Source organism: Stenella coeruleoalba, assembly GCF_951394435.1.
Source record: "Stenella coeruleoalba genome assembly, chromosome: 12".
NCBI classification, from domain to species: Eukaryota; Metazoa; Chordata; class Mammalia; order Artiodactyla; family Delphinidae; genus Stenella; species Stenella coeruleoalba.
The window spans coordinates 86,735,729-86,753,489 of NC_137158.1; the positions used below are offsets into that span (position 1 = coordinate 86,735,729).

General features: G+C 43.6%; 1 protein-coding gene across 2 annotated transcripts in view; it reads right to left on the reverse strand.

Moving 5' to 3' along the window:
• The window catches only part of PDE10A (phosphodiesterase 10A), a gene marked incomplete at its 3' end in the record, with an annotated part of 576,158 nt that overhangs the window by 30,214 nt on the left and 528,183 nt on the right, over nucleotides 1-17,761 (reverse strand). For both annotated transcript variants that reach the window (XM_079939715.1, XM_079939714.1), the window contains 4 exons: nucleotides 16,914-16,997; nucleotides 15,210-15,360; nucleotides 11,539-11,694; nucleotides 1,516-1,688 (listed from right to left, as the gene is read on the reverse strand). In XM_079939715.1, coding sequence (XP_079795841.1) covers nucleotides 1,516-1,688; nucleotides 11,539-11,694; nucleotides 15,210-15,360; nucleotides 16,914-16,997 — 564 coding nt within the window. The remainder of the gene's footprint in view (nucleotides 1-1,515; nucleotides 1,689-11,538; nucleotides 11,695-15,209; nucleotides 15,361-16,913; nucleotides 16,998-17,761) is intronic.

Here is a 17,761-nt window from a genome sequence, read left to right on the forward strand (position 1 = left end):
CCAAGTATAATATTACTCGCAATTAGATTTTTAAATTTTCTATTTTATAAGAATATTATTATTGTAATCATTTTGCTAAAATCATATGCAAGAAACTTGTTACTACTTACATGACTCTTATTTATAACTTAACAACAATGTATACACATAGTTTTCAGCAAGCCAAAGGATACCTTAACCCAGCGCATATTTCTCCAGTCTTACCATTGCCATAAGAAAGAGAACCGTGGATAAACTCCCGTTTCTACAGACATGAAGACTTTAAATCGCACGCATCCCTTGGGCTGCAGGCAGAAGAGGGTGTGTTGTCCTGCATGACACTGACCCTTCTGCCAACCCTGGGAGGGTGCTGGCAATGTGTCCAGACTGCCCTCTGTAAAATTAAGATGTCTATTTTTTTCCTCAAAGAAGGTTCCCCATAAAAACTCTGATGATCATATTCTTGAAGAGGTCAACTTTATTTGTTATGTATCTGTCTCTAGTCATTTGTAGACCTAATGTGTTGTGTTTGGGGTACCTGAGTGAACTGCTTCTAAGAACTGAAAGCAGATTTCTCTAGAAAGAAATGTTATGATCAGTACCTTAATGGATCATAGAGGAGATACACAAAGCATCTGAGCAAAAAAGAATAGATTCAACTTCACCAAGACTAGGATGAACCAATAAACAAGCGTTCCCAAATCTAAAGATAAAGACGGCATCACTTAAGATGGACCTAGTCAGACATGGAAACAGCCAAAGGAAAGTCCTACAAAGAAAAGCTGGTGGTAACCACCTACACACCGGCAAGGCCAAGAGGGGTTTTAGCCAGTGGACTGAGCTCTAATGGACAGATGGGTGGACAGGTGCACGATGAAAACACGTGATACATTTCTGAAACCAGCGGGCAAGTCACGCCTTCTCAGAAAAAAAGGAATCAAACTACCTTAGCCTGATGCATTAGAACATTTAAGGAATCTCATTCTCTCTGTTCTGACCTCATGTTCAAACCAACCTTGGATTGCCACTTGGCTTCCTGAAGGATTGTGACCACGCTGAATGCCAATATTCTGATGCTTATAACTAGAATGTATGCTTGCAGATCAATAAAATGGAATTCAGGTTTTATAGATCAATCGCATTGGCTTGGTTAATAAGATCTGGATTCTGATGAATCCATTTTCATTTGCTTTTGAGTCTGTGAGGTCAATGACCAAACGCTGGACTGTGATAAATTCAAGGAGAGGCCTCTTGGAAAATGACTTCCCTTTAAAAGTACCCATTCCTATGTGACCAGTTTCAATTCTAATTCATGTTTTAGCGACCTTCACAATACGTTGTCAGCAATCTTGTCAAAACGAAATATCCAAAGTAAATATAAAGTGCACATAAAACAAACAAAAAAAACCACATAAATTCTTTTTACATTTCTTTTTTCAAATATAAATTTATGCCAAATTACATTTTTGTTTTTAAATATAAATTTATTCCAAATGACACTTCCTGGGCTAATAAACTTTCAAAAATTATTTTTACCTATGTGATTGATTATTAAGGTTTAGCGATCCGGTCTGGTACATCTCTTCCAACTGTTTCCTGTTTCCAAAGTATAACGCAAGGTCTGTGGCAATGATGGCTTTGCGGATGATCTCAAGCACCTGTTCATATTCGCTGGAGCTCAGGGTGGAGAAGATATTGTGCCCCTCCAACTAGGGAAAAAATACAAATAAACACCACCAATAACAAGCACAAGCTCCAATCTAATGACATTTTCAGTTACTTGAAACAACAGTCAGTCAATGGCATTTGGTTGGGACAGGTTTTGGGGGAACAAAAGGATAGTTTGAAATGACTAATGAAATTAATGTTTTGGTTTCTCTTCACGATACAACAATGAAGCTACCACTTCAATGAACTATTTAAACTACGTAACATTTCCCACCATAAAATCCCAGTGATTTAAATATACACCTAGTTTTGGGATATTTCTAGTAAGGAATTAAAGGACTGGAATATGCAAAATATTTAAGTAAAAGACTTTTCCTTTTAAACTAATTAAGAACTTCAGTAAGTTTCACATTATACTGGAAATTAATGGGCTTAAAAAGTCATCTATATATTTGTCCACTTCCGCAAGCCTCATGATTAATAAACTATTTTCTCTGTATCATAGAAGAAAATGTCCCAGGACCTGAACATAAAATTTAGGCATATTAAAAACTCTCCCTACAGGCAAGAATGATTTTACATAAAGCACAAATCCCTGAGGTGCAAAAACTGTAAGGCCATCCTGTCTTCTGTCCTCATGGGAGATGGACCCAGCAGATCATCACCCTAAACAAGACCAAACACTGGTCATTTGAATTCTGTTTTCTCATAATTATTCTTCTGTATATGAATCTTTTAAAAACTTTTTACAATAATTTATTCCTCGGGATTTTAAGTTTTATTTGTAGTTGAGGTTAAAACGGGTCATTTTTGTTCAAACGAAAAAAGGTAGATATTCAATTTGTGGGTTCATCAATTATTTTTTAATGATTCATTAGTCAACACAGTTGTACTATAAACTGATTGTTAATTGTTCCCGCTTGTCTTAAGCTACATATATTGACTGATAAATTACATGACAAACTTGAAATTATTAAAGTATATTTCTTTACAAAATCAGACATCTCACTAAGATATCGTCTGCTTCCTATTACTCTGAAATAAGGTTGTATGTGCCACATTTATTTTCAGTTATCAGAATCTTCCTGTATTATTTACTTTAAAGGTATTATATTTATATTTAAATTATCCTATGATAAATGGAGTTAGTTCTAGTTGGTTCTTTTTCAGACAACGATAATAGTAAGGACATGTTTGTAGAATGCTCTAAGGTTATAAAGCACTTTCAAACACACGATTGCACTTTCAAATTATAACATTTAAATGCATCTTTGATATCTAATTGAAACGAAGTATTTGCTGAAGCATTAACAACATTTTTATTTGACTAAAGAAAAACTGCAGTACTTATATAAACTGGTTATTTCAGTAATTTTTAGTAATGTGATCTCACTTGAAGCAGCCTTCATAAATACAATAGGGCCAAAGAGGTGGACATGATAAGGACAGGACTTCAGCTCAACACAAGGAAGAACCATCTAAATGTTCAGAGTTACCAGGTGAACTATGCATGGGATGCTGTTTGTGGAAACATTCAAAACACAGGCTGGTTAGTAACTGATGGGAGACAAGGGGCGGGGATTTAGTCACTGGGAAGGTAATTAACTTCCAAGCCCCTTTCAACCGCAACTCTAAACTTGTATTGTACAAAGTTACAAGAAAGAAATCTTGACTCTGACTTGTGCTAAGAAAGCTGCTTTGCTTTGATCATAACTCAAGTAAAGCGGCTGGCCTCTGCTTCAGCACTTAATGCTCTGTGACCTGGGCTCCCCCCCTCATACACATGTTCCACATTGGATGTGTTTGGCTGGTACGCATGCACACATCTGCTCTTGGCAGGTCGTCTGAAGAGGAATCACGTGTGATCTATATTTATATGATTTACTCTATCACCAACAAACTATTAAATTATAGCACATAAAATATTCTCACATACTGTTGGATTTTACGTTTTAACCTCTCTAAAATAGGGACTTCTTAGCCTGGGTTCTATAAATTCTCTTGGGGACCACAGAGCAATGAACTCACTACAACTGTACATAGTACGTTGAGTGTGGCATCCATAAACACGTGTTTTCATCAGATTCTCAAAAGTGTCCACGACCTAAGACAAAGTAAGACCCATTTTAAAGGATCTGTATATTCTGCTGGCTATTTCAGATTCATTATTTCTTTTTTTACTTTACTTTTCACTATTAAAGGGAAACTAGGTGGGAAAGTTCAGCAGTGAACCTTTATAATGAACAGCTGGACTACTTCCTTCAACATTTTACAAGAGTAAAGGGAGTAAGTGTTAAAAAAACAATAAATGGCCCCTTCCTTTCAAGAGAATATAGTATATATTTATCAACACTTTGCCCCTACCAAAACAAAAGACAATAAGGGAGATAACAGCAACCAAGCACAGCAGATAAACGCTGAAAATGCTTTGAAAGCTCCAATTTCACATTAGTTAACAACCTAATAAAACCTCACAAAATAATAAGATGCTTTTATATACCAACTGATAAGTTTATTATAACTAATATTCCAGGTTACGCTGTTTAAAGTTTTTATTAATTCAAGGCACTTGATCCCTTGTTGTATCAATCAAGCATAAAATAACAAGCATTTTATACCCAGCAATGTTTCTAAAGTCCCAAAATAGGTAAGGAGCATATCATTCTTACGTCTGTGAAAGCTTACGAGTGGGCTCTGTTTGTAAAGGCTCAGCTGCTTAAGTGGCTGAGATTTGTGAGATATGTACGAGAGAATAGAAACAACGCTGAAACGGTCCTGATGCTGAGAGACTTATCGGGGACACACTTTAAGGTCTTTAAGGCGGATGGTCCTTAAGGTCCCTCCTAACTCTCAAACATGATGGGTCTAAGGATTCTCAGCGTTCTGATTCACTGTTAGAGCACTGCTTTCTTGCCACAGCTGTATCTTTCCCACCACAAAATGAGGAATGTGTGTCTCATTGAGCAGATATTCAGTCTGTAGCGTCTCACTTTGGGTAAGGATATTAGTAGCTACTATATCCAAGGTCCTAAACAACGTAAGTTCATTTTTTTTAAGGCGTTCGCTGTTCAGTGGTACACAAAAAATAGAGTAGCATGGTCCCCACGAATGAGGTAAGTGAAGACCATGGGAGCACATGGGACGCTCTTCTCGGTGGCGACATGAATTCTGAAGGACCGGTGGAGGAACAGAGGAGGCATGAGACCCTGAGCGTTCGCTGGAAGCACAGACACTTCCGTGCAGCTGAGGCAAATTTAATACAGAAATGGTAAGAACTAAAGTAAAAGTTTTTTTAAAAGGCCGGGATGCAGGGCTTCCCTGGTGGTGCAGTGGTTGAGAGTCTGCCTGCCGATGCAGGGGACACGGGTTCGTGCCCCGGTCCAGGAGGATCCCACAGGCCGCGGAGCAGCTGGGCCCTTGAACCGCGGCCGCTGAGCCTGCGCGTCCGGAGCCTGTGCTCCGCAACGCGAGAGGCCACAACAGTGAGAGGCCCGCGTACCGCAAAAAAAAAAAAAAAAGGCCTGGATGCAGAACTGAAATACGATATGGAAAGTAATAAGGAGCCACTGAGGATTACGGAGGTGGCTTTTGGAGCAGTCCCTCTGGCGACAGCGCGCGTGGAGGTGGGTCAGAACAGAGGCAGAAGGGCGGATGGTCAATCTGTCCTCAGCACGCTTTTAAAATATTACCATGAATCATATGTAATTCTCCCCGAAGCCCTACTGTGCTGAGCTCTACAACAGAGATTCTCCCGGAAGGGCTTTGGAGCTCAGATTTCAGTATCTGCATGCCAGCCAGTCCAGGCCTCTCTCCCCAGCAGCCCTGCCCCTACTGGGCTGTGAATCACTGTCACAGGAGCAATAGGCGGAGGCTGAATCATTCTGGGGCTTCAGGATGAACAAAGTCAATGACACAACTAATTGCTTCAAGCATTCACAACAGCGATGCCTTTAAAAGATACATAATACTTATTCTGACATTTAATTGTCCACTGCATCAAACCATATACTAGGAAACATGAGAGTACTGTAATTAAGAACACAAGTTTTGGAGTCAAACAACTCTGAGTTTTAATATCCTCTGCCCCCTACTAGCTGTGTGACAATGAGCCAGTTACTGAACCTCTCTGGTGCACATTACTCTTATTTGTAAAATGGAAATGAATAATAATACTTGTCTCATAGGATACCATAAAAATCAAATGTACTGATCCGTGTAAAATTCTTAAGTTTCTGGTATATAGGCAGTACCTAATAAATGATGAAATGATTACCATGATGATGGTGGTGATGATGATAAAACCTACCAGTAGAACTTCTGCAGTCAGAGTTGAAACAGGGAGAGAGAGAAGGAGAAACAAGCAAACAAACCGATACGCCCAGAACTGAACTGGACCGCCAGAGAACACTTCTATCTATTTAGAACACATCTGTAGAAAAGGACAGATATAGGCTAACCTCTGTAATAAACTAATCCATTTTAGTCTAGAAGTAAGGACAGTGTTGAGTGTAAGTACAACTATTTTGCTATAATTGCAACAGACAACAGTAAATTCTACCCACTGCAGATGGACTTGGCTGTGTCACGGAAATGCTACTGCTATAAAACGTAACGAAAATGTCATGGGATCCCAAAATGTTGGGATAAAGATAACTTTTTAAAAATGTAAACATATTTCAAAAGCACTAGATGATTTAAGATTAATGGGATGATGAGAAATTTTTCTTAATAATGAGAATAACCATTCCTAATTGGTCTGTTTTCTAAAATTTTGACTTCTGCGTACCTAACGTAGGGTATTCACAGAAGGCAAAAGACAGAAAAAGGGTAGCTTCAATATTCAAAATAATCATTAATATCTTATTATGAAATATAATTTGACTATTAAAATGAACATTAATTACGAATATTAAATAAAGGAATGTTCAATGAACATTAAAATGGATTTAATATTCTAACGCTAATGGTTCTATCACCGTTGCTAAATAAAAATGCATGGGTGGGTAAGTTTTAGGTCAGAACACAAAGCTTACCCACTCTCTTGTCACTGTCCACATAGAACAGTCTCCTTACCTGAAGTCATTCCACTTACCCTCCACCACTGAGGCACCTACACGCTTTGTCCTAAGGAGACGTATCTACTCAGTTTCCCCTAAATAGAACCTGGCAGTTACCAGTCGCCAAACGTTGCACACATTGTTTTGCCTTCTCTGACTCTTAGGTCCACATTCTTATCTTCACGTGACCACCACCACCCACGTCAACAGACCCGGCAGCAGGCCTGCGGGATGGAGATGAACGAGGGGCAGCGACTGTCCTCACCGGGCTTACAGAGGAGAGGAAGGCTAAACTCACAAACAGGAAATTTTTATACCATGTGAGAACTCTAGAATACGTGTATGTTTAAGGGACTCAGGGGCCATGTGGAAAGGCACACAGCTGTGCCCCAGTTATGTGGAGACGTCATAAAACACTTTCACCGGAGGAGGTACTGCCTGAGCTGAGTCTTAAAGATAAGGAGAAGCTGGCCACCAAAATAGAAAACTCTAGACAATGCAGAGTTAAGAAATGGTCTAGAACTGCAAAAATACACATACAATAGTCCTGGAACAGGCAGAGGCCATTCATAAAAGACTTGTATATCAATTAAGAAACAAAATTTATTCTTGAGGCCATGGGACCCACTGGTGGCTTTTAAAAAGGAGAATAGGGCGTCCCTGGTGGCGCAGTGGTTGAGAGTCCGCCTGCCGATGCAGGGGACGCGGGTTCGTACCCCGGTCCGGGAGGATCCCACGTGCCACGGAGCGGCTGGGCCCGTGAGCCATGGCCGCTGAGCCTGCGCGTCCGGAGCCTGTGCTCCGCAACGGGAGATGCCACAACAGTGAGAGGCCTGCGTACCGCACAAAAAAAAAAAAAAATAAAGGAGAATAACATGTTCAGACATATATTTGGAAGATAAATTTGAGAACCACAAGTTTGGGGAAATGGTGATCAATATGCGGGAAAAGGGGGCTTCCCTGGTGGCACAGTGGTTGAGAGTCCGCCTTCCGATGCAGGGGACACGGGTTCGTGCCCTGGTCTGGGAGGATCCCACATGCCGCGGAGCGGCTGGGCCCGTGAGCCATGGCCTATGAGCCTGCATGTCCGGAGCCTGTGCTCCGCAATGGGAGAGGCCCGCGTATCGCAAAAGAAAAAAAAAAAAAAAAAAAAACTGGGGGAAAAGTCAGTCAAACAGACAACGTCTAATGAAGGCGGAATTTGGGATGTCACTCGGGAAAGGTCCTTGATGGACATGTAGGAGACTATATGCTCAGTTCAGCATCCACTACAGGTGCCAGATGGGAACTCTGTCTCCCATGAATGCCCCTCACGGCCTGTACACAGCCCCTGGCCCCAGTCACCAGGAAAACAGTCCTGAGACCCAATGTTGAGACAAGGGGCAGCTCAGCAAAAGTTAAGAATCTGAACCTATCTTTCCTCTAGATGCTTTCACACTTCTCCTTACTTCATTCCTGACTTCATCTCCTCCCACTGCCCATTCGGGGCAGGGGCGGGGGGGAGGGTGGGAACTGCCCACTGCATCTTTCTCCCTGTGACGGAAGTGAAGGCAAGTGTGAACGAACATACACCCCTCCTGCCGTGCTGTACCGTGAATGGTTCTGTGCTAGTGTGTGAAGGACTGAGGTTAGCTTTTAAATCTACTTCCCCTTTCTGTTTGCTGAGGTTGCTGTGGTCACACAGGGGGCCTCTTCCCCACGCTTCCCCAGTCGCCCAGATTATCCCATAAGTAATTGTGGCAACAACACTGAAAGTCAGCGTTCGGGTTAACGAGACTGTGGTCTGTAGACACACACAGCTTTGAGGAGGCCTCGTGGGGAACCATCTCTAACCATCGTGGTGAATGTTTTTATCTCCTCTTTGGCCACGTTGCCAAAGGATGAATAGTTCGGGACTGCGATCCTCTGTGCAGCCAGAGCGCTGAAGGCTGCCTGCGGAGATGAGGACGCCGAAGGAGAAGCCCTTCACTACCCTGACCACTGGGCGGACAGACCTATCAGAGGGCTCCGTGGGATGTAATGACATATTGTTCTGTCTGATAATTCAGTGACTGGACGTTGAAATTAAATTTTACTCTCGGCCAAGGATATCACCTTAATTGGTCAAGTCTGGAGGTGTCCTGACAAAACTTCAAACTGGCAGGGCTTGGTGACTGGAGCTGGGGGCAGGGTGAGGGGGAAGGACTCTAACAGGGTCACTGGCCCGTGGGGTGAGTGAGGCACCTTCACGGGAGCTGTAAAGTAACTCAGCACGATTGTGGCCACACTGAACGCCAAACACAGTTCAAGCGTTTGGAAACAGAACCTTACGGTGCCCCAGGCTGACACACAGGCGTGAGAGCCGCAGCCTGTTAGGATGGCTGGGACCCCAGGAGGCCGGCCAGGTGGAGCGGCAAGAAGGTCCGCTTGAGGGCGGAGCTGTGGACACAACAGGCATCTGTGCTTTTGCTATCCCTGTCCCCCCGGGCCTGAAACATGCGCTGGCAGCTGCCAGGCAGTGAATAAGTATGTTCGCTATTGAAACGAATTTCAAGAGGCAGTTAGAGGGATCTGAGAAGCAGAACTCAGAGGAGCTATCGTGAGCGTGTACGGTCGGCAGATTCTCCAGAAAACGAAGGGGCGCTCCGCCAGTCTCCTGCCCGTGAAGATGGGGCCATGAGTTTACGCCCCCTATGTTTCTCCCTGTCCCAGCTCACACAGGAGTGTTGGTCAAGCCAGGATACACATTCAGATTTTAACTGGTGGGCTGAACCTGTGGCCATGACGGTTCTTCTAGCCGGCTTCCCATCCCATTCGTCTGCTGAGAACCTCACCTCTCTAAAGACACAAGAACAAAGGTGCCCTTACGTTCCCCCCACCAGTGACTGAAATGCCTTCTCTAATACTCGGAATCTAACTGCCCTCCGAGAGCTCTGTGGATGCCAGCAGCGTGCCTGAACTTAATTCTCTGCTTGAGTCCCCCGTGATGATGCTCTGATCATTCTAGGAACACCGCATCACGTAACACAGAGCCCCCACGTGGCTGAGGGTTTGCTGAAAATGCGACAAACTGCTCTGTGCCACCTCCACTGTCAACGGCGGCAAACGGAGTAAATCTTCCTGCCAGAAGTCTTCCTTGGCTGGGTCAGACCCTCTCCACCCCTTCTGCTTTGTATCACTGCTGTATCACACAGTTTATATCTTATTCCATCCAGCAGCAATGTACCTTGCAACCCTGGCCTCTGTAAATTCTCTTATATTTAAAATAGGTTTTCTGAGGGAACTTCAAGAAGGCTATTAAAATTCATTTGCAGATTAAGTTGCCAGAAATGCTGTCACAGTCATATGTATGAATTCATTTAGGACACAGGTTGCACGTGGGGCCCAGGAGTCCTAATTATTTCTAAATGAAGGCGTCCTGATGTCCTTTCTGGCATATACCCTTCTTCCTGGGCAAATAGATAGCCTAAGGGGAAAGTAGATACAAACTGTCATAAAGTTTTATAAATGTCTATTTACAGAAAGCATGTCCTAATGCATGTGTGTGTTAATATACATGTGTGTGTATATACACCTATTATACACACACATATATAGGGACATGCATCTATATCATACACACATACAAACACATATACATATATCCACACGCATCTTTTATCCTGCCTACATTTCTAGGTAGGTATGTATGTATCTATCTATCAGCCAAACATACATAACCTACATCATTTAAAAAATAAAGTATTGGTGCCAAGGGAACATCGGGAATGGTGACTACCTATCGCTTTCAGGGATAGAACCAGCCCGGGAGCAAGGGGGACATTCAGCCACCTGCCGGATATGACTCTGTATCTGACAGACCTTTCACTCTACCCCACAGGTCATCAGAAGAGCACCTGCACTTCAGTGAGCTCACTATTTACCTTCTCAGCCCTGAGGAAAAGGGGCCTGACCACGTACATGTTGCTGGGTTTTGAAAAGATCTGAGTGTGCAGTACTACCAATCAATCACTGGGACAGTTGGGACCATGAGGCACCACTAGGAGAAGCTACGGAGAGGAAAAGAGCCCTGGGTGGTCAGGGGAGGGCTGGGCTACACAAGAAAGGAAAACTGCACCAAGTGGCAGACACCCTTCTGCTTCGCAAGTCGCCCACAGCCAGGCGCTGCTGAGGTCCTGCCGGGGCTTTGCGTCACAACCTTGAAACTTCCAAATCCTTCCCGTAGACACGTAATCAAAAGATCTAATAAGATTTCTCCTCCTATTTTGAGGTGCTGACAGTGAGAGGAAGAAACGGGGTCCACTATTCTTCAGTCAAACAGAGATCACATTTTAAAAATTGTCTGAGAGGAGTCAAAGCATTACGAGGCGATAGTTACGTAGTTAAGGTGACTTTGAGAAAAAGGTTTGAAGTGAAGAAGGAGCGTACGTATCTCACAGGGAAGGGAGACCAGTCAGCATCCAGCTCAGTCACTAAGGACATCTTAAAAGCAAGAAAACTCGATTTAAAAACACACAAAAGAAAAAATAAAAGAACTTCAATGCACTTAAAATCTTGTTTGCCTAACGTTCAAGATTCGTTGTTCAACACATTCTGGTTCAAGAACATGATGATCCACGTAGATTAAATTAACTACGTGAAACAAACTTTGCCTTAGGGTATAACGTACTTAAAAATCAAATGCGATTGCAAAATATATATAAATCTTTTAAAAAAGGTTTTATGATAAGATGTAGCTGCTGTTTCTAAAGAAAGCCAGAAGAATATCCCTCTTTTATGTATAAACCGCGGGTCTCTCTGACAAGACGACGCACACACGGGGCAGCGGTCAGGCACGTGTCCCTGGGCGCCTCACCTGAAGGATGGAAACGGTCTGGGAGAAGTGATGCTGTTCCATGGTCGACGTGGAGTATAGTGCCGCGAGGGGGTGGTCGAATTTCTGCAGGTAGCTGTTACTGAAGCCCCTGTGGTCCAGGTCGTGGCACAGACACGCAATTAGCAGTCCCTTGCGCTTAAGGAGAAACCACAGTGCACAGATGTTCAAAACAAAGAAATGGGACATGAGGAAAGTTACGGTTAGTATCCTTATCACACTGACTTCTGTCACTGATGCAGCCAACATGCTCATGAATGCCTGAAATAACAGATAATCTAACTTCTTTTTTAACCAGTTTCTTTGTCTTTCTGCTTAGGAACTTAACAATCAAATTATCCTTGAGTTTTCCTGATCGACTCTGGTAAAAAGGGTAGGTGGTATCAAATTAAAGCAAATGTCCCAAAGAATCACAGATAAAGCAAAAGGAGAGGACAGTATCAGTTCTTCACTTAAAAATCTATTCAATATTAAATTCTAACGATGTTACTGCTATCATAAATGATAAAAGCAAAAGGAGAGGACAGTATCAGTTCTTCACTTAAAAATCTATTCAATATTAAATTCTAACGATGTTACTGCTATCATAAATGAGGAATATAGCAAGTAAATCATACAGCATGTGAAAAATGGCAAATTATATACAAAAAGATAAAAGGAAGAGCAGGCTGAAGGGGACAGGTGAGAGGCGGGTGGCTGTGATGAACAGCAGTTAGGATGGGCCTCAGACAGGCAGAGGTGCAGGTGAAGGGGAGACGCAGGTGGCTCCCAGGGGCGGGGGCGGGGGCGGGGCTCTCAGCCAGCGCACATCCTGGCAGGGGAGCCTGCCTTCGAGTCACAGGACCAGAGTCACATGACCAGGACTGACCACTGCAGGGGCTGCGGCGAGAGGAGGACAGAGAGGAACCTGAGGGCAGGGCAGGGGAGGGGAGGGTAAAGATCTTGTATTATCTGTGATCCAGGGACCGATGGCGGAGTTTTCAGCAGAGCAGTGACATCATCTAGCTGACGCTCTTTAAAGATCCCCACGCTGGCCACTGTATTGAGAACAGACTCCAGGAGGGTGGGAGAGACCTGGGGGAGGCTTTCGTCGTGACTCAGGCAAAACATAACAGAAGCTTAGACCAGGACGCTAGCAACGCAGGCTTAGGAGACATGACTAAAGTCTGGAAGATTCTGCAGGCAGAATCAACAGAGCTTTCTGGCAGGCTGGGCATGAGAAGAAAGGAGGGCAGGACGGCGAGCGGGGAAGGGGAAGCCAAGCCTGAGTGCCAGGTCATCAGCCTTAGACGCTGATGGACGGGGTCTTCACTGAGAAGGGAAAGTTGAAAGGGGAGCGGGCTGGAGGAGCGCTCGGGAACTGAGGGTGCTGGAGGTCCTGGGAGCCACGTGAGAACAGCGACGCAAAGAGGAGAACTGAGCTCAGACCCTTGGAGCCGCACGGCCCCTGGACCAGAGCATTTTCTGGGGGGTGACGGAGCTGGTTTCAGAGAAAAGGGGAGGAGAGGAATTGCAGGCGGCCAGCACAAGGGCTCCACCAGGGGCCGGCGGCAAAGAAGAGCCTAGAAATCCGGAGGGAGCCGAGCGGAGAGGCAGAGGCAGAGGGTGCAGCGAGGTGGAGGTCACAGCCTGCGACCTGCACGGGATGCAGAGCCTGCGGAGGACCCAGCGCGGAGGGAGCGAGTTACGGAGCGGGGTGCAACCGCGAGGGCAGGGACCTCTGAGACCAGGGCAACTGGCAGGGCGGCTCTGGACAGGAGCCCGGGCAGCATCGAGGAGGGCGTGAAGCCGGAGTGCGCGGCGCCACCGGCCGCGGGGCCGGCGCCTGCACAAAGCCCCACCGGAGCACTGCGCCTGCGCCCTGCTGCTGCCTTAGTCTCGCCGAGCCGCGCTGGTTTCTCCTGCCACCTAATGGGCGGGGAGGTCGCCCCGGGCACCCGCACCCCTAAACTATGCGGTAGGCAGGGGACCAACCCTAAGTGTTCGGAGGTCTTAAGACGCTGAACTGTGTATGTTCTGGGGGTCGTTTGGTTTGGGGGCTGTTCCCATATTTTATGCTGCAACGTCAGCCGTAATGAATCTGGTAAGAAATGTCAAGGTTGTAAAACCTGGCACAATAGATAAAAGCTTTCTAATTCCTTTTAACCTGTTTTATTTTATTGATGTTCAATAGCCTTGTCAAGTGCATGCCAGAATCAAGCATCTGAAAATAACTTACGAAGTAAAGAACTACCTTTGTTAACTTTTCCTTTAAAAACATCAAAGGATCATTTCTAAAGCTCTACTAGAGATTACACATGCACCTTACAAAATATATTTTAAATACTTATGTATGTTATTTGGGGGTTATTTTTAGCTAAAAGACCTGAAGTTTCTGGAGAAACAGAATGATATAATTCTAGAAACTTAAATGGAAGTCAATATGTAGTAACAAAACATCTCATTCGTCTTAAAATTTTCCCATTTTTGAATATAAATTTTAATATAATCCAAAAGAATAATTTCTATAATTCTCAAGCTTACAGGCTAACTTTTGGCAGAAAAGATAATAAAATTGCTTTCTTAAAAGGAAGTGAATGGAGAAACACTGAAATTTTCAAAAATATGGGGTTCAATGAAATGGAAAATTGTTTAGAAAAATTTATATTAAAAAAGAAAAACTTTCATCGTGTGTGTGTGATAAATAATTTATTAGGCTAAGCCCCATCTAAAGCCCCATCTAAATAATCTAAAGATTATTAATAAAAAAAGGAACGTTTTGACTCTTTACAATAGCATTTTTTTTCTAAAATGCGTCTTTCAAGTTTCCCATCCAAATTGTGAATTTGGTCTGACAGGATGGAAAGGACAGGACTGGACCTCAGGGTTCTAATGTTGGTGGACATGACCTTGGGAGAAGCACAATTTCTTTATCACGGAGACACAGCTCCCTTTCTTCACGTGTCCTGAAGCAGGAGGAGAGAAGGGTGGATTCGAGTTAGGGCTTTCATAGGGCTGCTGGGACCTTGTGGAGAGAGGGCAGCGAGGCCATCAGGAAGGTCCCGCCTGGGAGGGGCACAGCTGGGGCGAAGGCGCCCCATCACCAAACGTGGGCTGGGCATTCAAGGAAGGGGCTCGACAGCAGAGCATGAATGGACTAGGTGTCCCCAAGTCTTCTCTGAGCGCATCACCAACTCCAAGTCCGTAAAGTCCGGTGAATCAGTGGAACATTGCCGAGCCCCTGTTCCCTTATGCTAGAGAAGGTCAAATAAGCATTTATGTTTTAATTGTATTTAATGCTCTGGGTTCTCAGATGGGTAGGATATGTCTCCATTATCCAGGGCATTAGGGCAAAGAGAACAATTCACTTTGTTTACATCCTTTCAGAAGAATTCAGCTTTAACAGGGAAGAAAGACTACAAAAATGAGTGTTTCCTTGAGGGATATTTTGATGAAGTTGGAATTTCTGTATCTACATTCCTTATACAAAATAATAGGGAAAATCCTTGGGTACAACAATTTAAAAAGTGTGCTTCTGTGAAGTTACGGAACCAAAATTTGTCCTGGAATGACATAGAGTCGCCTAACTATTTCATAAACGTACTCCAGACATAGAGTACTTCAACCCACTCAGGTTATTTGAAGCGGGAGAGAGAAAGCGTGTGCACACCCACCTCGAGTTCGGTGAAGAGCCCGTGGTTGTTCTGGAGTATGGCGTACATGCAGTGTGCCACCGTGACTGCGTGCTTCCAGTTGTGGTAAGGGACCCGACGATAGTTTTTCTTCACAGACATGATAAAACGACACAACTTTTCAAGCTCAAAGCTGTGCGGAAAAGAAATTGTCATGACAGAAACTGGGAAAGAACCAGTACGTTCCAGGAGACCACGAGCTGTGCACGTCTGTCCTGTACGCGCTTGCACGGGTGAACACTTCCGCGGGGACGGGACGCAGGAGCACGGGGGCCTCACTCACCAACCTCCTCACTGCTTCTCCAGCCAGGTGAGAGAGGCAGACTCTTTGGTGGCTCGTGCTCTGACACGGTAACGGGCCCACGGGGGAGCAAATCCCAGAATCAGCTTGCCGTTACCCATCATGAACACCCGCCACCTCTTCCTTAGCTTTCAAGCACCTCCTGCATCCCATCGTGCTCAACAGACAACAGCATATCATCATCCTGTTCAAGGGTATTTTTAGCTAAGTTTTTCCAGAAAGCAGATTCACAAGCTGCGACCATGCATACTATAAGAATTTCCTAGGTGAGTGATGATCCTTTCAAGAGGAATCCAAATTACCATGGGACACTCAAATTATTAAGCGGTGGTAGCAGATGGCTATATCCAAATCTTGACGCAGTCCATGAAAGAATATGACGTATTTTATCATACAATATGGTTATAAATTTTTATGTGTATCATGTGTTACACGTATTTAAAGCCCCACCAACTCTCTCAGTGGATTTAAGGCAGCTTAAGACAAAGGCATATCAATATGAAACAGGGGTCCCCGAAATACCAAAGAGACGAGAGTCCATAAAACCTCTAAATACATATAACCTTTATCTTTCTCCACTGAAAATGTTCAGATGTCCCTGAAGTGTGAGGTATGTGATTTTAAGAGTTTCAACTGGTCAAACTCTCAATTGCTATCTAAGAAGTAAGTGGCATTAGTTACCCTGTGTGCATCCTTTTGAGACAATAATTTATAAAAGTCGCTGATGGAAATAAGAGAAAACACAGAATTCAATAGGAAACAAGTGACAATTTAGTTCTAGAGACGCTAAGAGCCTCTATAAGCCACTTAATGACTAAATTAGTAAAAAAAGAGAAAAAGAAAATTATTCCTTGCATTTTAAGTATGTGTTTAAGCTGTAAAAAAAAAAAAAAAAAAACAGATACAAAGTCATGAAAGGCCTCTGGGACAGGCCACAAGGAGAGGAGAGAGATTTGCAAGGAAAGGGCAACATAACTTCATTACTAACAAAGGACTAGACTTTGAATTAGGAGACCTGTTTCTTTCACACTTGTTTTAACTGATATATCGAAGTTAAAGGTGAAAGTCGATGTTAAATGTGTATGTACATTCCAAAACACACCTAAAAACAGTATGCAATTATGTTGAGAAGTAACCTCTGTCTCTTTTAGCTCCACCTATATCCTTCTGATCACCTGGTTAGACCTGGTTGTTAACCAAGGGGCAGCCTCTGAGGGAATCTAAAAAGGCTGCACATTTGTCCAATAATCTTAGCCTTTTTTAATTTAAATATCTAGAAAAACAATTTCTATATGGCATATTTAAGGTAATTATCAACCAAAAAAGTGGCGAGGCATTTAGGTAGGGGAGGAGGATTTTAAAGCAAGTGTGTGGGTCACACATACCAGGCTGTCCCACAGGACTGGTGGACCATGTAGACGAAAATTCCAGGCCACATGTTTTCAAAGGGACCGATGTCAAAGTGGAACCTGAAATAAACAGAAAGCACAGGTCATGAGTAAATGTAATTAATTAGGATAAACATAATAACAAGTAAAGGGAGTAATTTAACTTTTTGCCTATCAAGAGACTAAAAAAAATACTAGGAGTTCGGCCCCCTCTTCCTGCCTCTCTCAGTCACATCTCTGTTGTATTCAAAGGTTTCCAGGAGGAAATTCCACACATTCCCTCAGGAACTTAGTCCAAGATCTAAGCCATTGCTTAATTCTTTATTAAGCAAAATGTAAAAAAGGAACGTTGTGTTTGTTATCAGAGCAACGACAAAGTCCAAAATAATTATATTATGAGCCCTACACATACATTGCACAGCTCACAGATACGGGGGAGGAGCTCATCTGAAATTTTCTGAGATGAAAATTAGTCTATTTCCTACTTTAATCCAGAGAAAAGTTTCATAAATATTAACATCCGAAGTTATTACCTATCTTTCATGTGCTAATTTGGTTACAAACATTTAACCCAAATAAGCAGAACGGGAAAGTATTAAAAGAGACCATTTTCCTCTCGTTACAGCACTTCTGACACCAAATGTGTGAGTTTTCCACACCAAGCAATTCTCCGGTTCTCTGCAGACGCCGGCTGACTTCCTGCAATTCAGTTCAATTCTGTCATTACCTGGAGTTCACGCAGACCCCAGAGGTTAGGGGCGCAGGCCCACAGGCTGCCCCCACTTGAAACGTCAATCACAAGCCCAGGCCACCCACACTTCTAATGCATCGGCTGTTCCCACGAC